Source organism: Brachypodium distachyon, chromosome 4 (genome assembly GCF_000005505.3).
Source record: "Brachypodium distachyon strain Bd21 chromosome 4, Brachypodium_distachyon_v3.0, whole genome shotgun sequence".
NCBI classification, from domain to species: domain Eukaryota; kingdom Viridiplantae; phylum Streptophyta; class Magnoliopsida; order Poales; family Poaceae; genus Brachypodium; species Brachypodium distachyon.
Genome location: NC_016134.3, coordinates 37958360 through 37983373, shown reverse-complemented (window position 1 = coordinate 37983373; position 25014 = coordinate 37958360). Strand labels below are relative to the sequence as shown.

The 25014-nt window shown below is 47.7% G+C and overlaps 3 protein-coding genes across 3 annotated transcripts; all 3 read left to right on the top strand.

The window, feature by feature from the left end:
- Window positions 1-1897: 1897 nt before the first annotated feature.
- Window positions 1898-11658, top strand: LOC100832892 (serine carboxypeptidase 24). The gene is given in 11 exon segments (XM_014902401.2): window positions 1898-2432; window positions 2536-2807; window positions 3627-3735; window positions 4313-4320; window positions 9184-9694; window positions 9778-10055; window positions 10161-10406; window positions 10490-10599; window positions 10743-10829; window positions 10939-11047; window positions 11212-11658. Coding segments are annotated over 11 exon segments (2385 nt in total). The 5' UTR covers window positions 1898-1933; the 3' UTR covers window positions 11368-11658.
- A 1095-nt stretch (window positions 11659-12753) lies between these two features.
- LOC100832582 (serine carboxypeptidase II-3) lies at window positions 12754-15678 on the top strand. Its single transcript, XM_003576566.2, has 8 exons — window positions 12754-13199; window positions 13297-13404; window positions 13509-13786; window positions 14508-14753; window positions 14840-14946; window positions 15045-15131; window positions 15205-15310; window positions 15434-15678. The coding sequence occupies exons 1-8, from the start codon at window positions 12806-12808 to the stop codon at window positions 15587-15589; spliced, it is 1482 nt and encodes a 493-aa protein (XP_003576614.1). The 5' UTR covers window positions 12754-12805; the 3' UTR covers window positions 15590-15678.
- Window positions 15679-22535: 6857 nt separating this feature from the next.
- LOC100832070 (fucosyltransferase 2) lies at window positions 22536-24568 on the top strand. Its single transcript, XM_024455363.1, has 2 exons — window positions 22536-22946; window positions 23043-24568. The coding sequence occupies exons 1-2, from the start codon at window positions 22676-22678 to the stop codon at window positions 24497-24499; spliced, it is 1728 nt and encodes a 575-aa protein (XP_024311131.1). The 5' UTR covers window positions 22536-22675; the 3' UTR covers window positions 24500-24568.
- The last annotated feature ends 446 nt before the right edge of the window (window positions 24569-25014 follow it).

Genomic DNA, 25014 nt, shown 5'->3' with positions numbered 1-25014 from the left:
TTTTTATCCAACTATAGGTTTATAAATGGCTGTGTGCATCAGATGCAGAGGCCGGGGGTATTCCCTCCTTTTCGAAAAAAGACTATATCTTTGTAAATGTTTATCTAACTAACGGAGTGTTCCTGTCGATGAAGCAATGGCACTTCGCATGGGCCTAGAGCTTGCCAACATTGCAGGATGCAACATGCTATTAGTGAATTCAGATAGCATGGAAGTTATCGAGGTCATGAAAGAGGGAGGTAGATCTGCAGGTCTCGGTGCTGCAATTTTTGAAGGAGAAAAGTACTTTTTTCGTCCCTCAACTTGTTGGAAAGTTCGCTTTTCGTCCTCAAAAAAATTTCGTACTTTTTTCGTCCCTTAATTTTCAAAACCGGACACTTTTAGTCCCTCAGTCCATCCAAAGTGGTTTTCCTAGCCACGTGTCTGGTTTCGCATAGTTTTTTCACTTATTTTTTTCCCAATCAAGATATGGTTGATGCAGATGGAGGAGAAGTACAAGCAGTGCCTGGACGAAATCCAGAGCACGACGACGGCCAATTTCAACAGCCTCGGCTGTCACGGGATTAAGTGCAAACCGGACACGTGGCTAGACAAACCGCTTCGGATAGCCTTAAGGACTAAAAGCGTCCGGTTTTGAAAGTTGAGGGATGAAAAAAGTACGAATTTTTTTTAAGGGACGAGAAATGAACTTTCCGACGAGTTGAGGGACGAAAAAAATATTTTTCTCTTTTTGATGACTGCTTCTACCTAGCTGCTGATTGTGCCAAAGTAACGTTTTGTCACTGCCCTCGGGAAGCGAATATTGTTGCTCATGAGTTAGCCCAACTTGCTAAATTTCTCCCTCCCTCACCTGGATGGAGAATCCTATTGAGAGTATTGTACTCACTCTGGTCCTAAATTCTTGACTCAAATTTGTCCAAATATGGATGTATCTATTCTTAAAAAACGTTTAGATACATGTAATATTCCGACAACAATTTAGGATCGGAGGGAGTAGCTCTTCTCCTAAATGATGTAACCATTGTCGATAATGAATAAAGAGGTATTTTACTTGGTAAAAAAAAAGTGACCTGCACATTTAATTGACCGGATTTCCCCATGTTATTATATAGTTCTAAAAAACCAATATTTTCATAAGATTTTTTTGCGGAAAAATTTATCATGGTCCTTTAAAGTCAACTTCCGTAGATCCAACTTTTGCATGTTGACGTTTTCCGTCGTATTAGGTGACGAAATTATAAATACCATAATTGTACAAACTGACTTATTTTATTGATTTGAAAAGCCCATATGGACACCGGGATCACTATTTGCCGGAGCGGCCGGCAATAAGATTTCCGATGCATTACAGATGTTTACCGATTCAACCAACCGGCCTGTGTACAGTTTCTGAATGGGGCCTGTTATTATAATGTTACAGCCCAAGCTGTCTCTTTAGATTTGGGCTGGTTTTTGTTATGCCAACGCATGTTTCAACCATGACAAGGTCGTAAGCTGAAGAAAGTATAACTTTGTCGCTTCGTGAATCGTGAGTAAGCAATGCTGTCAGAGTCACCGGCGGAACTGTTTGTCAGATGTCACCTCGGTCCCATCGTTTGGATTGTTGCCGAGAGATGTCACCTCGGCATCGACGGCGTCGCCGGGAAAGGCTGCATTGCTCAATGTTCGGCACACTGGAACAATGTGGAAGATATCTGGAATACTACCTTGTCAAACCAAATCAAACGTCCATGCATGCTGCAGAGCTATTAGCTAGCTTTAGGTTGTTTTCTTTTCGCATCGATTTCGGAGAATCCTAAACTGCAAAGTTTGGAATGCCCGAAAACCTATACCATGCATTTCGCAGCAACTTACCTCCTCTGATCACTGACTGCCTATATAAACACCAAATCATCTATCTACATATCCTCATCAAGCAACTAACACGACTACAATGAGGAACAATAACTCGTATCTCGCGGTGGCACTGGTGATCCTACTGGGCGCATCGGTGACGCATGCTACCTTCTTGCAGCACGATGCGCTGAAGAGCTTCCTCAAGTCCAGGGCCCAGACGCTCGCTAATGGGCCTGTTGAGGCGGACACATGGGCCGACCCGGACAGCAGCTTCAGCAACCTGCCCACGAGCTGCAAGAGCCCGCCGCCGGGCACGAGAGAGGCCGACAAGATCGCGGCGCTGCCCGGCCAGCCCCCGCGCGTCAACTTCGACCAGTACTCCGGCTACGTCACCGTGAGCGAGCAGCACGGCCGCGCGCTCTTCTACTACTTCGTCGAGTCCCCCTACCAGGCCTCCTCCAAGCCGCTCGTCCTCTGGCTCAACGGTGGGCCTGGGTGCTCCTCGCTCGGCGCCGGCGCCATGGCCGAGCTCGGCCCGTTCCGCGTGAACTCCGACGGCAAGACCCTCAGCAGAAACAGACACGCCTGGAACAACGGTACATAGGCCGGCGAACGATCAATGATCAATGCTCTAAATATACAATTTAGCGTATACGATGTCTCAGCGTGTCATCGATACATGGTTGCATGCATTTGCAGTGGCAAATGTGATCTTCCTGGAGTCGCCGGCTGGCGTCGGGTTCTCGTACTCGAACACGTCATCGGAGAACACCGTGAGCGGCGACAGGAGGACCGCGGTGGACGCCTACATCTTCCTGCTCAACTGGCTCGAGAGGTTCCCCGAGTACAAGGGCCGTGACTTCTTCATCGCCGGCGAGAGCTACAGCGGCCACTACGTCCCCCAGCTCGCCACCGTCATCGTTTTCCTCCGCAAACTCGGTCTCACAAGCATGAACCTCAAGGGAATCTTCGTAAGTCAACCGGCTGCATGCCTGACAGCGATAGCTTGAGTATATCACGACCGCCGATATAGATTAATTTGGGGTTCATGCATGCAGGTTGGCAACCCGTTACTTGACGACTTCAAGAACGACAAGGGGTCTCTGGAGTTCTTGTGGAACCACGGTGTGATGTCCGACGAGGTGTGGGGTCAGATCATTGCGCACTGTAGCTTTTCGGGGCAGTTGGAGGGTAAGGAGTGCAGCGTGGCAAAGGATTCGTTCAGTGCCGGAGACATCGATCCCTACAACATTTACGCCCCGATCTGCCTGCAGGCGAAGGACGGGAGTCTCCACTCCAGCAGCTACGTACGTTACGTAACAACATTATATTCTTTTCTAAAAATCTTAGCAGCATTAACAAATCAAAGCTGTCACTGATTAAACTGTTGTAACTGATACAGTTACCAGGCTATGATCCGTGCATCAGCTCCTATATCCAGGACTACTTAAATCGTCCTGAGGTGCAGACGGCTATGCATGTTCGGACCAAAACAGACTGGTCAGAATGCAAGTAAGTAATGAACACCCCCCGGCTACAAAATCTCGGTTATTTCTTAGCAATTTCTCTTAGCAATTCTATCCACAGTAACTACGACTGGACCGATGCCCCAGTTTCCATGGTGCCAACCATCAATTGGCTTGTCGATGCCGGATTAAATGTTTGGATATACAGGTAAATTACACACGCATTTGCAGTTCATTCCTTAACTACAAAATTTGAAGAACAAAATTTTCGTTTATAGTTGCTGCTCCTAGTTATTATGATATCATGGCTTCTTCGATGTTCAGCGGCGACATGGATGATGTGTGCCCGATTACTGCGACAAGGTACTCCGTCAAGGATCTCAATCTGGCTGTCACAAAACCGTGGCGTCCGTGGTACACACCTGAGCGCGAGGTAATGGCAACGCAATAACCCCAATAAGCCCCAGGTCACCTTTTATTTTATTCTATCACGGCGATTAGACTAAAATAAACTTGATTTCGATCAAATCTAGGTTGGAGGCTATGTTCAGCAATACAAGGGTGGATTCACGTTTGCATCGGTGCGGGGAGCTGGCCATCTGGTTCCTAGCTTCCAGCCTAAGAGAGCTCTTGTTCTTTTCTACTCCTTCTTGAAGGGTGTTCTCCCACCAGCAAACGTCTCAGTCTGACGACGTCCATGAGCAATGGTTGTTTTAGTCCTAAGTTTGCAACCGGCGAGACTACCTGTCCAGCCGGATATGAATAAAGTGGATCGATGTCGAGGTCCCTGCGTCTGAGGAGTCTTTCTAAAAGGAGTGTTGTTCGTATCATGTATGTTGTCCCAAATAAGATGTGGACAACGCTGTTTAACTTAATAATACAATACAATATGATTTGCCTAGTGCCTGTGTTTTAAGTGTAAGTAATAATTTTAAATATATTGTGTACAATGTATGAAAACTCAAAACACACATGCTCCAGGGACAAAATAAAATATTAACTCATGGCAGACTCTGCCGTACCTAATACTCCCTCTAAACTAAATGGAGTATTAGGAAAGCACTTCTGATTCAATACATCCCCCCTCCTCTAAGGAAAAACACAAAGACGGTTTAGATTAATCCGTACCCCTTCATAAAAAAGGGCACGATGGACATTAAACAATATTTTCTTTTATCATTTTCGTATGTCTTCGAACAATACTGAGTGTTTTCAATTTTTCCGGAGATTGCACCGTTGTATCGTCATGAAATTTCACGCTATAGTAGTAGACACAATTCCACACAATCTCACCGAAGGGATCGACAAAATATTTCTTGAACCAGCGGAAAACAGACAAACAAGTCGGATGTTCATGCTGTCCCGCAAGGCCGCGAGAATTCGAAACAGCACTCGGTGTTTCGAAGCTTTCCGGATATTCCACCGTTGGATCACAATGAAATTTCACATTGTAACAGTAGACAAAATTCCGCACAAGCCCACCGAAGGGATCGGCAAAACACTTCTCAAAAAATCAGGAAACATGTGAACAAGTCGGATGTTCGTGCTGTCCCGCACGGTCGCGAGAAATCCAAACAACACTAGGTATTTTGAATTTTTCCGGAGATTCAACCGTTGGATTGCAATGAAATTTCACACTGTGGTAGTACACAAAATTCCGCACAATCTCACCGAAAGGATCATCGAACATTGTTTGAATCAGCGAGAAACCTGTGAACATCGTACTATCACGCAGGGCCGCAACAAATCCGAACAACACTTGGTATTTTGGTATTGGCCAGAGATTTCACATGAAATTTCCTAGCATTGTAGAAGACACAATTTAGAACATTCTCACCGGAGGGATCATCTAAAAAAATTCTTGATGCAGTGGATACCTTGCGAGAGAGAAAAGAGGCAGGAAGAAGGAAAGAATAGGAGAAAAATAGGAACATGAAAAAGCTATCCTACCCTTTTGAGTTTGGGGAGGGGGTGTATTGAATTAGACCCCTTAGGAAAGGGCATTATAGAGTTTTCACAATTACGAAAAAAATTTAGATTTCTCAACCGTGGTGCGCCGCCGTCCACTACGTTTCAGGCCGCCGCGCCGTCCTCCTTCTGGCGTGCCGTCGCTGCGCCTTCCACCCAGCTCGCCAACGTCGTCCTCCTCGCTGCCCGTTGCCGCCGCCGCTGCCCTCGCCGCGAGCCGCCGCCGTCTCCTCGCTTCCCGCCGCTGCTGCCTTCGCCGTGAGCCCCCGCAGCATCCTCGCAGTCCGTGGCCTGCCGCCGCTGCCCTGTCCGTGAGCTGCTGCGCCATCCTCGCGGCCCGCCACCGCCATCCTCACAGCGTGCCGCCGCTGACCTCGTCTGCACGACTGTCCTCGCCCTCTTCGCTGCCATACATGTTGTTCGCGGCAGCGGCGGAGGCTCACGAGCACATCGACGGGACAAGGAACGGGGGAGAGAAGGGGATTTAGTTTTTTTGACCGCTATGAGATTATGTTTTTGCCCCTGTTTCTGGAGGAGGCGCCCACTCAAGGAGGGTACACACTTTGCAACAAAACTAAACAAACTATTTTAGAATCGTAGGAGGTTGAGTAAAGCTTTTTCTCCGAGAGCATTATGCTCTTCCAGGACAAACCCCGGGCCGGATTTTGGGCCAGACTTCATAAAGCCCGACGGGAAAATCTCAAGCCCGAGCTCGGCCCGGCCCGAAGCCCAAAAAATAACCATTTAGCATTAAAATAATTGTTTTTGGAATAAATAAATAATTTTTATACCTATTTTCCTTAAAAAATACCCGCTTTTAGTCATTTTGGGCTTTCGGACCGGGCTTGGGACTGAAAAGTGAAGCCCGTCCCCGGCCCGAGATGTTGGGCTTCGGGCCGGGCCACCCATGCCTGGGTATACTTCCACCTACCCGAACTCCGAGGAGAGGCCCAGTTGTAACCATCTTGTCAGACCGAGGCACATCCCGTAAAAGCAACTCTCAAATCGTCCGCTGTAACACAGATGGATAAGAGAAACCGTCGCCACTACTACACCAACAACTGGAGATCAGCCCCTACAAAGGGCTAGCAGCACCACCACCACCGCTACAATTGGAAGGGCCAACCAACCACCTCCCACATATGCACCAAGCGTGGTCCAAAATCTGGGCACCACGATCACACAACAAACAATCTGCTGAACCCACCCCACACACTGGCCTCTGGTGCGCCCAGATCTCGGCCCGCGCTGTGTCTGCAACCACACCCCCCCTCCTCCTCCTCCTCCTCCTCGTGTCACCACATTCACCGAGCGCCAGATCCCATATGCGCCCTGCCGCCACCGCATGGGCTTGGCGCTCTTGACCACCGCCGCTACTATGAGCATCACCGCTGGTTAAACCACATTATCCGTCACCTCACTGTCTTTGCTCGGTGGCTTCTACCAACAATAGTGAGGGGGAGGAGCAAAAAGAGAGGTGGGGACGTCTTCCGGTTTGCCTTGTCAGTGAATGTGTAATATACAATCTAGAAGTTCTTGTAAAACTTGCAAGTACTGTTCGGTGGGGGAAGGGGTGTGGATATGTCTCAAACGTCTAATTTCGAAGCAAAATGATTAAATCTCAATCAACGTATCGAACCCGTTGGATTAGTATGTGGAGGGCATTCTACTAGTCTCTTTCCATCGTTCGTTCCGAATCTTAAAGCAAACCATGTCCAATTAATGACTAAGAGAACGTTTTATCTCAAACTTAAAAATCAGGCGATTTAGATATAGCAAAACCGACGGAAAGGAATTCACCACCATGATAAGATAAAATCTGACAATATACAAACTCGGGAGCTCCCAGAGGCATCCCCCAAAGGATGTTGTGTGGGTAATATGCAATCTAGAAGTTTTTTTTAGAGTTGGAAATACTAGCCTGGTGGGAAAAAATCTACCAACATGCTAAGATAAAATTTGACAATATCGAATTACCGGAGTGCAATCTTTTAAGGCTTCATTTGGTATTGCGATGGATTATCATAATCCTGTTTTTTTCATTCACTTTTACTTTTTTTTCGTGGTTGGCGAACCAACTTTTCATGTACATTTTTCTCCACGGCAGATTATAAAATAAGTTCAGCGCATCACATGCCCATCAGCATTACACTTGCATCCATCGATACTGAGTGCCAGACAATTAATTTTTTGTTTGAATTTAGGAGCTTCATTGGACTGATGTAAAAGAATGTTCCAGCTTGGCCTCCATCGGATAAATTGGCACTAAGCCAGCGAGTTAAGTTGTTTTCCACCTTTTCTTAAACTACTGCGCAAAGTAGGTGCTTTCAATGTAAAATCGTTAACCACTGCCTTGTTTTCCACCTGTTTCCTGAACAAACGTATGTGAATCCGCTGATCCTGAGCAGAGTAGTATTGAACTGAACCAATCGGTGACCGGATGTGATATGACGTGGTACGCTGGCATATTACTCTCAGTGGCTAGCGTGATCTTCAGTCACCGGCCGGCATCGGGTTCTCCCACGCGAGCAACAACTCGAACAACTGAACAACAAGGAATACTAGCCCGGTGGCAAAAAAATCTACCCTATGCTAAGATTAATTTAGCAATTTTTGAAAATATTCAAAGCTCACTTTCCGAAGAGCCCATCAACATTAACTTACGTCAAGAGATACTATAGCAATTTTTTTTTGAGGCAATCATCAGGGGAAAAGACTTCCCACCTGAATATATTACTCCAAAACAAGAATTACAAACGGGATGATAAATAGTCACGCTATAGACCGGTGACTATTTTTTATTGTTTTTCCTAATTCTAAAAGTCCATAAGGTTAGGTCCTCAATTATCATTACAAGGCTATGAGCTGAGGTGACGACCTCATTATTGAAGACCTTGGCATTACAAGCTTTTCAGATCCTCCACAGAATGATAAATAAGATTGAAAGCCAAATAACAACGGTGAGACCCAAATGAGGATGGAGATGCCAAAGGTCGGTGAAGGCAGTTACATGAGATGGAATACCCAACGTACCCCAGAGCTACAGGCGCAAGAGAGCACGAGAGAAACAGGTGGTGATCGCGATCTTCTGAACCATGAACGCAGCTCGCACAAGCCGCCGTTTGAGTGGCGAATTTGTGATACAAATTTTGTCGCGTGTTGAGTCGATCCCTGAAGAGGAGCCAAGCAAAGACCTTGATTGTTAGGGACGAAAGCCCGCCAAATGAGATCAGCGTTAGGGTCCTTGGGGGCAGCGAAAAGGGCAAGGTAGGCGCCTCTTGTGGACAGCGGAGACCCGTCCTTTAGAGTCCTAACATTGGGAGCATCATCAAGAGCAACGTCCTGCAACACAAGAAGCAAAAAATCGAGTTCTGGCTCAGCAGCGAGAGTTAGCCGATTCCGCAAGCCAAGTTCAAGTCCACCGTCCATAATTTTTGAAACTAAAGCATTTGGCTTGGCATGGTGGGAGAAAAGAGCGGTAAACTCCAGCAATTTTTTGTCTGAATGCAGGTGCTTCCTTTTTTATTTTTTTAAAAGGAAGCATGACGTAGGTGCTCCCTGAGTTTACACTGGACAGATGTAAAAAAAAATGGTTCCAGCTTGGCCTCAATCGAAGTAAATTGGCAGTAAGCCAGCGTGTTAAATTGTTTTCCACCAGTTTCTTAAATTACTGCTCAAAGTAAGGTGCTTCCAATGTAAAATCGTTAACTATTGCCTTGTTGTTTAGCCATCCCTGGTAAACTCAAAACTCTCTTGGGGGAATCCGAACTAGGCAGCCTTGGAGAATCCGTGCTGCATGCTTGAGTCCTTTGTTCTTCGATTTAACTCTTCTCACCCATATCGACCCCCGTACATATATATACACATATAAACAACATAACGGCGAATCTTTGACAAGATCTCACAAACAAAGATGAGGAACACCATCGCCTTCTCCCTCACACTCGTCGTTCTGCTAGGCGCATCGCTCACAGCCACAGATGCCTCCCAGGAGGAGCAGCTCAGGAAGTTCATAGAGGCCAAGGCCGCAAAGAGGTTCACGAACAGGCCGAGCGCAAACGGGCCTGAGGAAACTGACCCATGGGCCGATCCGAGCAGCTTCAGCGACCTGCCCACGCGCTGCCAGGGCCCGTTTGAGGGCAGCAAGGCCGCTGACAAGATTGTAGCGCTGCCCGGCCAGCCGCCCCGCGTCAACTTCGACCAATACTCCGGCTACGTGACCGTGAGCAAGGAATTCGGCCGCGAGCTCTTCTACTACTTCGTGGAGTCCCCCTACGACGCGCCCTCCAAGCCACTCCTCCTCTGGCTCAACGGTGGGCCGGGATGCTCGTCGCTGGGCTACGGCGCCATGAAGGAGCTCGGCCCGTTCCGAGTCAACCTTGACGGGAAGACGCTGAGCAGGAACAAGCACGCCTGGAACAACCGTAAGTGAAGCCGGAGTCTCAGCCGGACTAGATACACTAATGGATATTACTGAACTGAACCGAACCTAACCTATATTGTTCAGTGGCTAACGTGATCTTCCTGGAGTCACCTGCCGGCGTCGGGTTCTCCTACGCGAGCAACAATTCGAACAACAACAACAACGTGGGCGACCGCAGGACGGCCGAGGACGCGTTCGTCTTCCTGCAAAAATGGCTCGAGAGGTTCCCGGAGTACAAGGGCCGGGACTTCTACATCGCCGGGGAGAGCTACGGCGGCCACTACGTCCCCCAGCTCGCCACCGTCATCAAATTCATGAACGAACTCCACGGCACCCCCTTCATAAACCTCCGTGGCATCTTCGTGAGCCAACATACTCATACGTGGCTTATTAATCTGCTGTGTTAACTCGATCACTGGCAACATCTTGTGCAGCAACTTGGTCATCTCCGTGTATCTATCTCGTAGGTTGGCAACCCGTACCTTGACGATTACAAGAACGGCAAGGGGTTTGTGGAGTTCCTGTGGAACCACGGGGTGTTCTCCGACGAAGTGTGGGCAGGCATCCTCGCCAACTGCACCTTCAGCCCGTCCGATGACTGGCAGTGCTTCGTGGCGACGCACGCATCCCAGAAAGGGAACATCGATCTCTACAACATATACGCTCCGATCTGCCTCCAGTCATACTACGGAACGTACCACTCCAGCAGCTATGTAATGCTATATATATGGCCAGCCACAAGCTCACACTAACACTGACTAAACTGTGTAGTTTTTCCAATTTTTTATTTTGTCAGTTGGCCGGATACGATCCGTGCATCGACCACTACACCGAGACTTACCTGAACAATCTCGAGGTGCAAGCAGCTCTGCACGCTAGGATCAACACAAGCTGGTCAGGTTGCACGTAAGTAGTACCAGCTGCCTATTGCTTTGCTGCTTATGAGCACTTCACCCCAAAATCTGAATTCTTTTTACCCCAATCTGAATTTGTTTAGAACGATTACCCCAATCTGATATGCACGCACTTTACTCCTCAATTTCTTTCAGTGACTTGGGCTATAACGATGGCCCTGTTTCCGTGGTGCCAACCATCAAAAAGCTGGTCGAACATGGGTTAAGCGTATGGCTCTACAGGTATACTGAAGATATTCCCTTCCATGCATGCACATTAACGACCATGAAACAAACCAGGATGTGAATATGAGTGAGGTTCCTAACTAGAACGAGTTTTCTTTTTTTTCAGTGGCGATATGGATTCCGTATGCTCTATTACAGCGACGAGGTACTCTGTCAAGGATCTAAACCTGCCCATCACGAAACCATGGGACCCTTGGTACACCCCTGACAGTGAGGTAATTGATGTCGACGTGCAGAAACGAAGATATCCGTATGATTGGGTTTATTCAAATTGAGTTTCTTTTAAAAAAAATCGAGTTTTTTTTGCGAGGAAAAAAATTCGAGTTAACTATGTTGATTGAGTCTGTGCTGACATGGGGTTTGTACATGGTGGCTGTAGGTTGGAGGATACGTTCAGCAGTACGAGGGAGGCTTCACGTTTGCATCGGTGAGGGGAGCCGGCCATCTGGTCCCCAGTTACCAGCCCAAGAGGGCGCTTGTTCTTCTCTACTCTTTCCTCAAGGGCATGCTCCCACCTGCTGATATCCCAAACTGAATTGGGTGCTCCAATGACATCTTCACGGTGTCTTCTGATTTCTGATTACAAGGGTCTTCAGAACTCCAAATCCTTTCTGTTTCAATAAACCGCTCCTTTCCCCCCAAAAATGAGGACATCCCTTCAGCGTGTGTATCGGATGATGCATACAACCGTTATATTATTATGGAGTATGAAATAACAGAACAAAGGAGCCTTTTAGATCATCGTCGACTCTTATGTTTTTTCTGACAGCTTTGACTCTTATGTTTTAACACTGTGTTGAAATGAATGTAATGGTGTTCACAAGGAATAGAATAAGGTACGATCAAAGCGTGTTTTCTTGAAATCTTGTGCAGACTGCAGAGTGCACGATCAAAACGTATTTTCTTGAAATCTTGTGATCGCCTGGAGAATGAAAACCGAGTAAATTAAGCTGGCCTGCATAAAGGAATATATTCACTTCTCTAGCATATGCATAGTTTATGCAAGGGCAGAGATAAACCACAAAAGAGGATGTTCTTCGGATTAAGTGACCTATCCTTCTTATATTGAAGTGTATCATCATTCTGTTGCTAGTTAGTTGATTCTATCGGTTTGTGTCTACGTGATTGAAAACTCAGGATTAATCCTGATTGAGAATCACCGAATACGTCAGAGTGGAACCTCTTGTAGGCAACTGTTCTGGCAGAGTATGGACAGGACACGAATATGTACGCATGGAAAATTCATAAGGCACGCCAAGGTACATGCCAAATGTCGATTTCTTCTTAATTGCATGCTTCAATAAGCTTGTGTACAAAGTAGAACTCGACAACATAGAGCCGGCGATGTAATTATTCAATTAGCCAGTGAGCAGAAGAAAACATCGTTGAAGAAGTCAGAATAAATCTTCAAGATCCTGATAGTTTGTTTTCTTATGTTTGAGATAGTGGAGATTGACTGGCCTAGGTACTGTAGTAGTACAAAAAATCTTCAAAATCACACATTATAATTTATGACAATATTGAGAGTTGCGTCATAGCCACAGGACACGAATGAGAGCGACAAGCTACATAAAAACATGTAAAATCAAACATTACATACTCTCTCGGTTTTATAAATAGATTATTTTGCATAGTCTCGATGTGCTGTTTTAAATGAAAAAAAATGTGATAAGAATTCCAATGGTTTTTTCAGTCACCGTGGTTACGCAAATTAGGGTCTCGTGAGAAAAAAAGGATGGTAGCAAAGCCTTGCCCACTGCAAGGTATGCCTCAGGCAACCAACTTCCGGAATTATGAGACAGTGTGAGGTGGCATACTTCCAAAAATATTGAGACAGTGTGAGCTAGCTATGGTCGCGCGACTAATCTTCTCAAAATATTCTCATTCCACCACCCCCACCTGTTATAACCCCAACCAAATCTCAGCTTCCTCCTGGCTATAGGCTATAGCTACTCATTTTATCTAAGCACGTCATGAGGATCACCTTCCTTTTACTTCTCCACATTTGCGTGGCCGCGTTGCTTGCAGAAGCATCGCAAGAGGCTCGACTCAGAGAGTTCATCGTGTCCAGAAGGAGCAGCAGAAGCAGCAGAAGCAATGCGTACAACGTACATGATGAGCAAAAGGTAAGAGTTGGCGCTACCAATACCAGAAGCCTCGGAGCAGAGCACTCTGTCTCTCACCAGACCACTTTGAAGGCCGCCGATAAGATTGCGGCGTTGCCGGGGCAGCCCGATGGTGTCAGTTTCAGCCAGTACAGCGGGTACGTGACCGTCGACGAGGCGAACGGCCGCGCGCTTTTCTACTACCTCGTGGAGGCTGCCGGCGACGCGGCGGCGAAGCCACTCGTCCTCTGGCTCAACGGAGGTAATTTGACACGCTGAAAAATGCCTCCAATTGCTCCAACTCTTGCGTTGTCTGATAGATTTGATGAGTAATACTGTCTTATATGATGCACTTATAGGTCCTGGATGCTCATCATTTGGCTACGGAGCAATGATAGAGCTAGGCCCGTTCCGCGTGAACAGCGACAACAAAACCCTCAGCAGAAACAAGCACTCCTGGAACAACGGTGAGGGGCACATGCAGCAGCAACACTATCCATCCATATGATCGATCCAATGTATATATCCAATTATCCATTCCATCTTGTGGGTGACTTGAGAGGTTTTGCAGTGGCTAACGTGATCTTCTTGGAATCGCCGGCCGGGGTCGGGTTTTCCTACTCCAACACGACCTCCGACTACGATAAGAGTGGAGACCAGAGGACAGCGGATGATGCGTTTATCTTCCTTGTCAACTGGCTTGAGAGGTTTCCTGAGTACAAAGGCCGAGCCTTCTACATCTCTGGCGAGAGCTACGCTGGCCACTATGTCCCGCAGCTCGCAGCCACCATCTTGAGTCACAACATGAACGATACTACAAGAACCTCCCTAAATCTTCTGGGTATCTTGGTACGTGTGATTAATCGGTTAAATACAAACTACACCTGATCTTACATGCTTTCTTTCTTTATTTTAAAAAGCGCGTAAAAGTAATAAAAAACTAAGACAAATTTTTCGAAGCCTATCACATGAGGGTAGTTTAGATTTTTCACATTTCAGTCGGGATGCAGACACGTAGATCCAGTCAGGGTTTGACTCTGTCTGAGCTTGAGAAACTACAGACGAACCTGTTTTTGCTGATAATAGAAAATTTAGCATTTTTCCATTTGTTAATTACGATTTTCTTCCAGTGTCAGATTACTATTTTATCATGCTTAGTTTTTTGGATGGTACTCCGTATTGTAGTATGAAGGAGTATAATCAAAACTCCTAGTCGAAGAAAATGGATGACACATATTCATCTCAAGATACCGTAAAAAGGCTAAAAAATAAAGTAAATCTCACATATAGATATTATACAATGGACTATACATGTATAATTCTAAATGTTAAGTTTATAACAAAATTTAGGGATTTGTAGTGGTCTGCGTAGAAATAACAAAGTGAGGCCACGAAATGTATTTTTTTCAAACTTAAAATTGATCTAGACGTGATTCCATCATTTACATGTGCGTGATTTTTGAAATATAATCTTACCGAACGGAAAATACACTTAATAATAGTTATTGCTACATTAATTTTTAGTAGGAAAAAAAATGCTTCCTGCATCTCAATCTCTCTCCTTGGTCAGGTTGGGAACCCATACCTTGATGACAGCATGAACACAAAGGGGGTGATTGACTACTTGTGGAGCCATGCGGTGATATCAGATGAGGTGCAGATCAACATCACCAAGAACTGCAAATTCAATCCGTCGGACGGTACAGCATGCTTGGATGCTATGGCCGCATATGATCTTGCTAACACGGATGTGTACGATATATACGGACCAGTTTGCATCGACGCGCCCGATGGAAAATACTACCCCAGCCGCTATGTAAGAGAGCGCATCTGAATTACAGGGAGCACACTGTCCTTCAATATTTGTTTACTGAATAGAAAATTCCGCTATAATTTGTGCAGATACCGGGGTATGACCCGTGCAGCGGCTATTACATAGAGGCTTACCTCAACGATCTGGAGGTGCAAAAGGCTTTGCATGCTAGAACAACCGAGTGGTCCGGATGCACGTAAGATTGCTTTTTTTTGGCCAAGCTAGCAGACTACTCTTATGAGCAAACAGTCTGTCCACTTAGCACTGCCCTTAACTGATGCTCTACTTGTTTAGGGACTTGCACTGGAAAGATTCACCGGCGTCCATGGTGCCTACACTCAAATGGCTGTTGGAGCACGGACTTCCCGTGTGGTTGTTCAGGTAACATGGAAATCCCAGATTGAACCTCACATGAATATATCTGCAAAAGTGTCTAACGGAGGGATGTTTTCAGCGGCGATTTTGACTCAGTGTGCCCGTTTACTGCCACGAGGTACTCCATCCATGACCTCGGCCTCGCTGTTGCCGAGCCGTGGCGCCCCTGGACTGCAAGCAAAGAGGTAATTAACAGACAACTCTTCCCCCCACACCCCAAAAATAAATAAATAAATAAATAACAGACGACTAGCTGCTCTTATTTGCACTTGTTTGTAAGTATTGTTGCCACTGATAAATCATTGCAGGTTGGAGGATATATTCAATTATACACGGGCGGTTTGGTGTTTGCGTCTGTAAGGGGAGCTGGGCACCAGGTCCCTTACTTCGAACCTGAGAGAGCGTTGATATTGGTCAGCTCCTTTCTGAAAGGAATGCTTCCGCCCTATGAAAAGGGTCTGTAATATGTGGCCTGAGTACAAATTATGCTTTAAATGCTTGAGCGCCGCACACCGGGCGCCATGCAGTCATCAGTCATGTATATTGTTGCATACCTTTTTACGAGCTCCTAAAATATCTCATTTTTCTCTCCAAAAGGAGACGCCCACCTGAGTGTCTTGCCAATTCTCAGTTTCCCTCCAAAAAAAAAATCTCCTCTGTTTTTTTTTTAGAAACCAGCAGGAGCTCGACTATTCGTTAAGAAAAAATCAATTTGTCACGGACAACTCGTTTTTAAGGGCAAACGCAAAGCCCACTGCACCACATGTTGACTACTCCCAAAATAAGAAACAACAAAACATTGCGTAACAACTGTCTTGCACCAGTTTGAAGAGGCGAGCCTTCTTCTCCCACACGTCAGCAGAATGATCCGTCGACACACAACCAACATTGCCTAAGCGAAATCGGCGACTAACAGAGAACCACTGAAACCACACTGACAACATCGACCACCACAACATAATATATGCCGGCAACACTGACGACCTAGAAAACCGAGAAAGACCCATCAAACAATTGTGGTCGCCTTCTCCTTGGCGCAACCTTTCTTTGGTTTCTTCTTCTTCACCATCTCCACATTCTTAACGAGGCTTTCAATTGCCGTGATGGAGCGCGGAGACAACGGGCTCTTGAACATATCCATGTATGCCGCAGAGTAATTTCATCAAGCTTTGCATTCTCACCCAAGAGGCCGCACACCCGCGCAAGCAGCTCTTGTGTTGCAGTCTCGTTTCTGTTTGTAGTCATATCCTTTTTCTTCTTTTGTTGCTCAATGCGATTGCTCCGGTGAGGCGTATCATTGGAAGCGGCCTTGCAACTTATTTTCGGCGTAGTAAGGATTGGTGTCGGCACAGGCCGAAATATCACAGCCATGAAGTCGTCGAGCTTGCTGCCCTCAACGGTCCCTGGATCATTGTTAGAATCGACCGAGGTCTCCGGGATGGTGACGACCTCCGCGACAACAGTCACATCATCCTGCACCATAGGCTTCTGGATAGACTTAGTCGAAGAGATTTGAGCCAGGTAGTTGCAAAGCCACACCAGAAACATCAACTATTTCATTGACAACATCAATGTCGCCAACGACAGTCGTTGCATGGTCCGTCGCGACGTGTGAATTAGTGTCCAGATTTTTATCTTCATGGGCATCAACCGTAACATCCGTCGACCCAGAGTCCACATTGACAAACAAGCCCTGTGACCCAGCGTGGGCCACGACATCATCCTCATTACATACGGGCGTGGCGCATATACCACCCATGGCCTTGGTTAGATCACCACAAAACTCCTGCAACTCTTAGAAAAATTAAAATTCTGCTTTGTTTGACTTTCAGAAAAAATTTAAATTCTGCTTTGTTTGAGATTAGTTTTCATTTTCCAAAAAAAGATAACTCCAAGCACAGCTGTATTCTAGAATGTATCAGTTGATACAACTCATGTATATTGCGAATTGGCTACCCAAACTGCACAAACAAGCCCTGAGCTATCATGCAAAACATAGTACGGGTGTGGCTATTGTAACTCGCATGTTTTTTAAGAAATGAGCCTTAAATATATCAATCGACATTTTCAATGCCATTGGATTAAGATCTGAGGTCATCCACATTTCCTCATCTCTCAGTTGCTATCGTTGGATTAAAATCCGATGACTAACATGTCGATTGATCTCTAACTAAAAAACTGACGACTTATTATCAATAGCAAAACATAGTATGTACTCCCTCCGATCCATATTAGTTGTCGAAATATTACATGCATCTAGACGCTTTTTAGACAAAGATACATCCATATTTGGTAAATTTGAGACAATTAATATGGATCGGAAGGAGTAGTATATGTCGTCCGATGAAACACATGAAACCGTTCCCTGCATGCATGTACAAGGTGAAAATCGTTGCCAGAGACAGGAGGCATGAACAGGGAATGCATGGAGAGCTGCCTAGCGTACCGACCCTACGTATGTAGGCGTAAGGGCAACTCCAGCGGGGTGACGCAAATGGGCGTCCGCGGTCTGTTCGGGCCGAAACGGACAAAGGCATCGCCCAGCGGGGCGACCCATTTGCGCGGTGGTCTGGATTCTGGTCCGCGTCGACCCATTCTAGCCCCAAATCTGGGGCGGACTTACGTCTCCACGGATGCAGAACGGAGCGTCGCGCGGTCTGGTTGGTCTGCGCGGTCAAACCCCTTCGCCTTCCCTGTCCCCACCTGCTAGCGGCCCAACGCTCCCTGCCGCGGTCATATTAAATGGGGACCACGTCGTCCCCATTTCCAACTTCACCGCCCAATCGTCCCTAGTCCTCGAAACCCTAGCCCATTCCCCACTTCACCGTTGGTCCCAAGCTCCAATGGCGCCGCCCTTCTGGCCACGGAAGACGAAGAACGACCACAAGGCGTCGTCCTCCTCTGAAGGGGAATGTAGGCAGAAATATAAAATATTCCTACGAATGAACCAACCAAGATCACTATGCAGATGCGATAGATTGATCACGTACCAACAACTGTAGCGGAAGTAGATTGTTGTTGAAGCCTGTAGCAGATTCCCGCAGCTAGGTTATACCTCCCAGCTGCGAGAATATTCCTCGCACGTTCTGCTGCGCCTGAAAGCTTGAAATAGACGAACATCGATCCGCCCGCAAGATCGAAGTGGACGATCTCTCCACACGTATCAACATGTCCCGAAGGAATAGTTCAGCAGCACTTCGACGTCCAGTACGAAGAACCGCCGGAAGAAACTAGATCGGAAAGTAAACGATCTACTAATTAGACGTCTAAAAACTTTAGAGAAGAGAGCTTGGACTTGACGGCCAAAGGACAACTAGCGAGAGTGCTCCTATAGCCGGCCACCCCTCCCCTCCTTATATAGGAGGGTGGTCAGCCAAAGGGAGAAAGGAGTCCTCCTCCAAAAGGAGTAGGACTCCTATCTCTAATAGGAATAGATATGGACTTCTAATATCCAAACCAAGATGGCCGGCCCCCATGATCAACCTTTGACCAGGGTTTGACCCACCTTTGACTTGTGACCTTTTGCCATTTGACCTTTCGGAATTTCCATCGGATCCTTCTAGAGGCTTCTAAAACCTTCCGGAAGCACTCGTGGTTACTCCGAACATTTTGGTAACTCCTAAATCACATTTAGGACCTCTAGAAAATATGTCTCGTCATTCTGAACAACTTCGGTATTCAACTCTTGACCAAATTCCAAACTCTAGACCTTCAAATAACCATTCGTCGTTAAGCGTGTGACCGCCTAGGTTCGGAAATGTGTAACTATGACCCAGTCAATAATTATTTAAAGAGTCTGGACACTCAATAATTACTACACATCCATGAAGACTTTCGAGCAAACCATTTGTTACTAAAAACCATTTCCCTTTGCTTCGCGATATGTTTACAAAACCCGGGGTGAGACTTCCGGTACGCCCGTGAACCAACCCTTGTTCCACTTGTAGCTAGTTATCCCCGTTACCGGTTTTGTACTTTTAACTCGTTCCGTACTCCGATATCTCAATGATCATATCATTCTTGTGTCTGGCCAGACGGTCATAGATATCGTCGTACCGAGTGGGCCCTAAGTGTATCTCTCCACCGATAGAGGAGCAAATCCCAATCTTGAACTATCGAGTCAATTCATACTTTCCGGAGTACCCGGAAATCACCGTCACGATAACCCTATTATGGGAAACAATAGGTAACACCAAAGTATCCTTCCGATATAAATATCATACGATATTCTCATGGTCTAAGGATAATGATAATTACAACAATAACAATAATACCGATAACAAGTAATCGATGTGAACTCTCGGTATATTATTAGTTGGGTCAATCCAACACCATTGTTCAGCCAACAATCTGCTCTCATATATAACCAGCATCATATGCTCATGATCAGGAAAACAGAATCATCAATTATATATAAGCTAGTCAAAGAGGCGCGACTAGGGACCTTTAAACTAGGGTTTATGTTTCCACACATGCAAATGAGTTTTCCTCCGAATCTCACATTCAAGAACCATTGCAATTATAGCATACAAATATAAACATCAATTACAAACTTGGGAATATAATAATACAATATTATTACCTCTAGGGCATATTCCCTTCATCCTTTGGTCCGCGCTGGAGCGTACCGCCGGCGTCGCGTCGGAGCTCCACGGCGCCTCCCCCGTCGCGCTTTGACCCGCTGGCGTCGCGAGGATTCACAATCACGCCGCCCGCGCGCTCCGGCTTGCTGGGTCGACGCAATGTCGGCATCGAGTTTTGGGAGCGGGGCATTCCGGTGCCGTGGCCAGACGTCCACCTCCCGCACGGGTGGCACCTGAGCCCAGAAAGGGTTCCGATGCCGCCCGTGCCATTGACCGCCCAGGCTCGCCTCGCCGAGATAATGCGGCGGCGGCGCAGCTCACCCCGGAGGAACGCCGGCTGGACATGTACCGGCCGGAGTCCACGTACAGGGATGCGTGGTTTCGGGGCGAGCACCGGATCCGGCGGCAGGCCATCGACCTCGGCGCGGTGCCTGTCGCCAGCGCCACCGTCAAGGAGGAGGATGATGAGGAGGAGGACGCCAACCTCCAGGCCACCATCGCCGCCTCAAAGGAGGAGGTGGCGCTGCTGCCGTCGACGGAGATGCTCCGCAAGGCGGAGGAGGAGTCTGCCCTGGCGGAGCTGTCCATGTGGCCCGAGCTCGCCCTGGCGCTGCGCATGAGCGCCCAAGAAGACGCTACAGCCTCTCCAGCGGCTCGTCCCGCCACCGCCGTGCCCGCACCTGCACCGTGGGGGTGCAGGTCAAGGAGGAGGAGGAGGAGGATGACGACAACGGTTGGATCTGAGAAGACCAGCCGTGGTCTCCATGGCAGTAGGGGAGCAGGGGCAATTCCCGCCGCCGCCGGAGGACGAGGAGATGGCAGAGCAGTCTCCACCGGTGGAGTGCTGGACTCCATCGCTGCGCCCGTCATCAACCTCGACTCTGACTCGGAGTAGGGTCGATAGGATCCAGTAGTAAAGTAGTAGTACTACTTTTAATATTTTGTGTAGTACTTTTAAATTTGCATGTATGAATTATCTACTATTAATGTAACTATCTTCTATACTTTTTTCTTGTTCTTTTGCGTCCTCGCCACTCGGCGCACCCCACGACCGAAATGGACGGCAGCTTTTTTCTGTCCGGCCTGCGACCCAAACGGACCAAACCGGATAGAAAAAACGGACTATTTGTGTTGGCCCGCTGGAGTTGCCCTTGGCGGCGCCGATCCATACTGCGAAATGGCCACCGGCGGCACGGTGATGATCAATCAAGGAAACGAGTCAACGACAACGGCGTTGACCAGGCGACGTCCCCACTGCTTTCTCTGGTAAAGCGTTTTCACCCACGGCGTGATGAAGGCCGGCGCCGGTTCTTCGGCGGGCAGCCAGTGGCCTTCAGCTTCCCCGCGCGGCACCGCAGCGCCATCCCGGCCCATCTCCGTCTCCAGTTGCGGCATGTAGCTAATAGCTAGGCTGATACTGCACAGTACTGCGAGCCTCTCCTCCTCAGTCTCGTGATTTGTGAAGCAAAGGAGATTAAAGCTCCAGCTAAAGTCAAATTTACTGCATGCCTCCTTTTCTTACTGTTTTGGGGACACGGGCAACGGCATTCAATGACCATTGTGGGATTTGCCACTGTGGGATTTGCCACTGCGGGTTTAAGTTGACGGCCACGTACTCCCAAATGATCGATCTTACATCGAACTTCAACATTTTTAACTGACGAGCTGACGAAGATGCATCTAACACCACGCTTATGCCTGCAAACGATGTGCGGCGTTCGAACGAGAAAACGTGTGATGTTTTTTTTATTGTGCAAGCACTTCACCGACGAGTATCAAATGAGTGGAGAATGCATTTCCGACTTGTTTTCAAAGGTCGCCCAAAAATTTGGGAATGTCTAGAATCATTTTGGTATTATATCGATCAAAATTCATTGAATTTAGATCAATTTTGGCCAAACTTGAATTTTATTATTTCAGTTTAGTTTGAATCCATATAAAGTGGCCCCATGTATCAGGTATAAATGGAGTCATTCGGTGCGGTCGACTGTGAGCCGGTGTGCCTCTAGCTCGGGGGTCGGGGCTAGCAAGTAGAAACCCCTACCTATATAGTCGGAAGCAAAGGTTTCAATTGTTTTTATAATTTCAGTGGGCACCAAAAATTTTTCTAGCTCAAAATGTTGGACAATATTCAAGCAGAGTTTAAATCCTAAAACTTAAGTTTTGTGAAAATTTGTCTAAAGTCAATAAGTATCGGTCGAAATTATACGAATATGATTCCAATATTTCAATGACCTTTGAAATTTTAGGGTTGCCAAAATTTTAAAGTTTAAACCATGATTGGAAGTGTATTCAGTAGATACGCCACGTGACGTGGAGATGGCACGTAGACCTGACGTGTGGAGCCAAGTTTGTCAAGATGGTCGTAGATCTTATGAGGAGTAAAACTATGTCAAATGTTTTTTAAATGGGATAAGACGAAAGAATTTTTGGTAATAAGATAAAATGTGTCACAAGCTTTCTTATAGAAGGGGTAAAATGTGTCCAAAAGAAGTTAAGGAAATACTTCCTTCATGTGATCAATCCGTCACGGCTAGCAAATTCTTACAGCGGCGTTACACATTTTGTCGTTGGATCGAGGCGAAACGTTGGCTGGCATTTGCCTGGTGTTAGATGCACTTTTAGCCAGCTCGTCTGTTAAAAATATTTCAAGTTCGATGTGAGAACATCGGAAAATGGACGTCAACAGCAAATTAATCTCATCATGGTCATCCAGTGGTTTCCCCAAGTCCCCGAAAAGAGTATAGAAAAAAAAAAGATAGTACAGTCGTGTACCAGTAGTTGCATTTTTTGAGGGAAGCTTGCTTCACAGTCAAACAAGTGAATAAAGATTTGAGCTTTCGATGATCCTCTAGGACGGCAGTACTCTACTACTAGTGTAGTCTCTATTTAGTTGCTCCCGGGCACCTGAGCAACGCTACCGGTGGCCAGCAGAAGTACTAGGACCTAGTAGCCTAGCGAATAGCGATGCCGCAACTGGAGATGGAGACGGGCCGCGATGGCGCGCCACGGAAGGAGGCTGAAGGGCACTGGCTGAACGCCGAAGAGCCGGCGCCGGCATCCGTAGTCACGCCGTGGGTGGAAAAGCTCAGCCAGAGGAGGCCATGGGGATGGGCGGCGAATGCCGTGCTCGTTGCCCTGATCATCTCTGTGCCGCCGATGGCAATCCTCTTTGGCGTCGGCGCGCGGAACAGCGCGTCGGCGGTATGGATCGGCGCCACCAACGCCTTACGCCTAGGTATCTCCCTCATTTTTTCGTGGCACCAAGGTCGTACTACTCAGTACTCACCACATTGACTAGGCCGAAGAATGATGACTTTGTTCTGTCTGGCAGGACCAGCAACAGCACACGACGACAGGCGTCTCGGCGGGCTTCTGGCTGACGGCTTCGACGAAGGAGCTTGCCACAGCAGGTTCCAATCCGCCACGTACCGCCGGAACGCCCGCAAGAAGCCCTCCCCGTATCTCGTCACCAAGCTGCGGCAGCAGGAGGCCCTGCAAAGGCGCTGCGGCCCGGGCACCGCCGCCTACAGCAACGCCCTGGAGCAACTCAGGGCAGGGAAGAAGCAGAGCCACACCGGCGGCGAATGCAGGTACCTGGTGTCCATATCGTACCAAGGCCTCGGGAACCGGATCCTGGCGGCCACGTCGGCGTTCCTGTACGCGATGCTCACCGACCGCGTGCTCCTCGTCGACCCCAGCAACCAGATGGGCGACCTGTTCTGCGAGCCATTCCCCGACACCACGTGGCTGCTGGCCCAGGCCAGCTTCCCGCTGACGAACTACAGCAGCTTCAACATCGACACTGCCGAGAGCTACGCCAACATGCTGAAGAACAAGGTGATCGGGACCAACGACAATGAAGCGTCGTCGACGATGAGGCCGGCGTTCGCGTACATCCATCTCAACCACGACGCCAGCGACCAAGACAAGCTGTTCTTCTGCGACGAGGACCAGAGGAATCTCCGGGACTTCCAGTGGCTGGTGATGAGGACGGACAACTACATCGTGCCGGGGCTGTTCCTGATCACGGCCTTCCAGGAAGAGCTCGACATGCTCTTCCCGGAACCGGACACCGTGTTCCACCACCTCGGTCGGTACCTATTCCACCCCAACAACAACGTCTGGGGCCTCATCACGCGGTACTACGACGCTTACCTGGCGACGGCGCACCAGCGAGTCGGCATCCAGGTGCGCGTCTTCGGCAAAGACAAGGAGTCGCCAAAGCTTCTAGAACAGATCACCACGTGCACGCAGAAGGACAATCTGCTTCCGGAGTTGGGAGAGCCCACCGACCCCGTGAACCGGCCCGCGGCCCGGAAGTCCACCAAAGCCGTTCTGGTCACCTCACTAAAGGCCTGGTACTACGAAAAGCTCAAGAGCATGTACTGGGAGCACTCTACGGTCACCGGCGAGGCTGTCAGCCTGCACCAGCCGAGCCATGAGGAATACCAGCAATTCGCTGCCAAGTCCCACGACGCCAAGGCGTGGGCCGAGATATACCTGCTGAGCCTCAGCGATGCGCTGGTGACCACTGGGCTGTCAACGTTCGGGTACGTCGCACAAGGCCTTGGCGGCCTGACACCATGGGTGATGTACAAGCCGGCCAACGGCTCCGTGGTACCGAACCCGCCATGTGGCCAGGACGTGTCCATGGAGCCGTGCTTTCTCCAGCCGGCGTTCTATGATTGCAGGACCAAGCAAGCGGCGGACGTCTCAAAGATTGTGCCGCATGTTCAGCGGTGCAATGACACACGCTGGGGGTTGAAGCTTGTTCCTCGTAGTGTGTAGTCACTAGCTGGGGCAGACCCAGAAAAAATTTGTATGGGGAGCTTACTATTAGAAAGGCAAAAATACAAAGATACATGGTTATAGTATAAAAAATCAGGGACCTAGGAATAATTTTTGGATCTTAGGGTGTGTGTGTGTGTTGGGGGGGTAGTTTACCATACACATCTTAAAAGTTCATATTTCTATTTCTAATCCCATCTAATCTAACCTAATATATTATTAAAGCAATAGAATTACACGGTGGAGATTATGCCAAAGACAACGGATGGTTGAGGATTTCAAATCAAGTAGGGTAGAATAGCAAACTCAATGTTCAAAAAACAAGATCGGACATGAAAACCAAGGCTTACCTGGTATGCAGCCCTTAATTACTTGCTAAAATGAGCTTACTTGTGGGGAAAAACAATAACCTATAAATTAGTAAGGAGAGAGTATCATGTTAGGAATTTTTTTTGCAAGAGAAAGTCCAAAAGGGCATCAATACGAACTTGACATGGATTTTGAGACAATGCTAC

What these genes read in the sequence shown, in the direction of transcription:
- LOC100832582 (XM_003576566.2), top strand. Translation starts at nt 12,806, where the DNA reads ATGAGGATCACCTTCCTTTTACTTCTCCACATTTGCGTGGCCGCGTTG. An exon ending in CGTCCTCTGGCTCAACGGAG is followed by an intron (nt 13,200 to 13,296) that starts GTAATTTGACAC and finishes ATGCACTTATAG; the next exon opens with GTCCTGGATGCTCATCATTT. An exon ending in CAAGCACTCCTGGAACAACG is followed by an intron (nt 13,405 to 13,508) that starts GTGAGGGGCACA and finishes GAGGTTTTGCAG; the next exon opens with TGGCTAACGTGATCTTCTTG.
- LOC100832070 (XM_024455363.1), top strand. Translation starts at nt 22,676, where the DNA reads ATGCCGCAACTGGAGATGGAGACGGGCCGCGATGGCGCGCCACGGAAG. An exon ending in CACCAACGCCTTACGCCTAG is followed by an intron (nt 22,947 to 23,042) that starts GTATCTCCCTCA and finishes TCTGTCTGGCAG; the next exon opens with GACCAGCAACAGCACACGAC.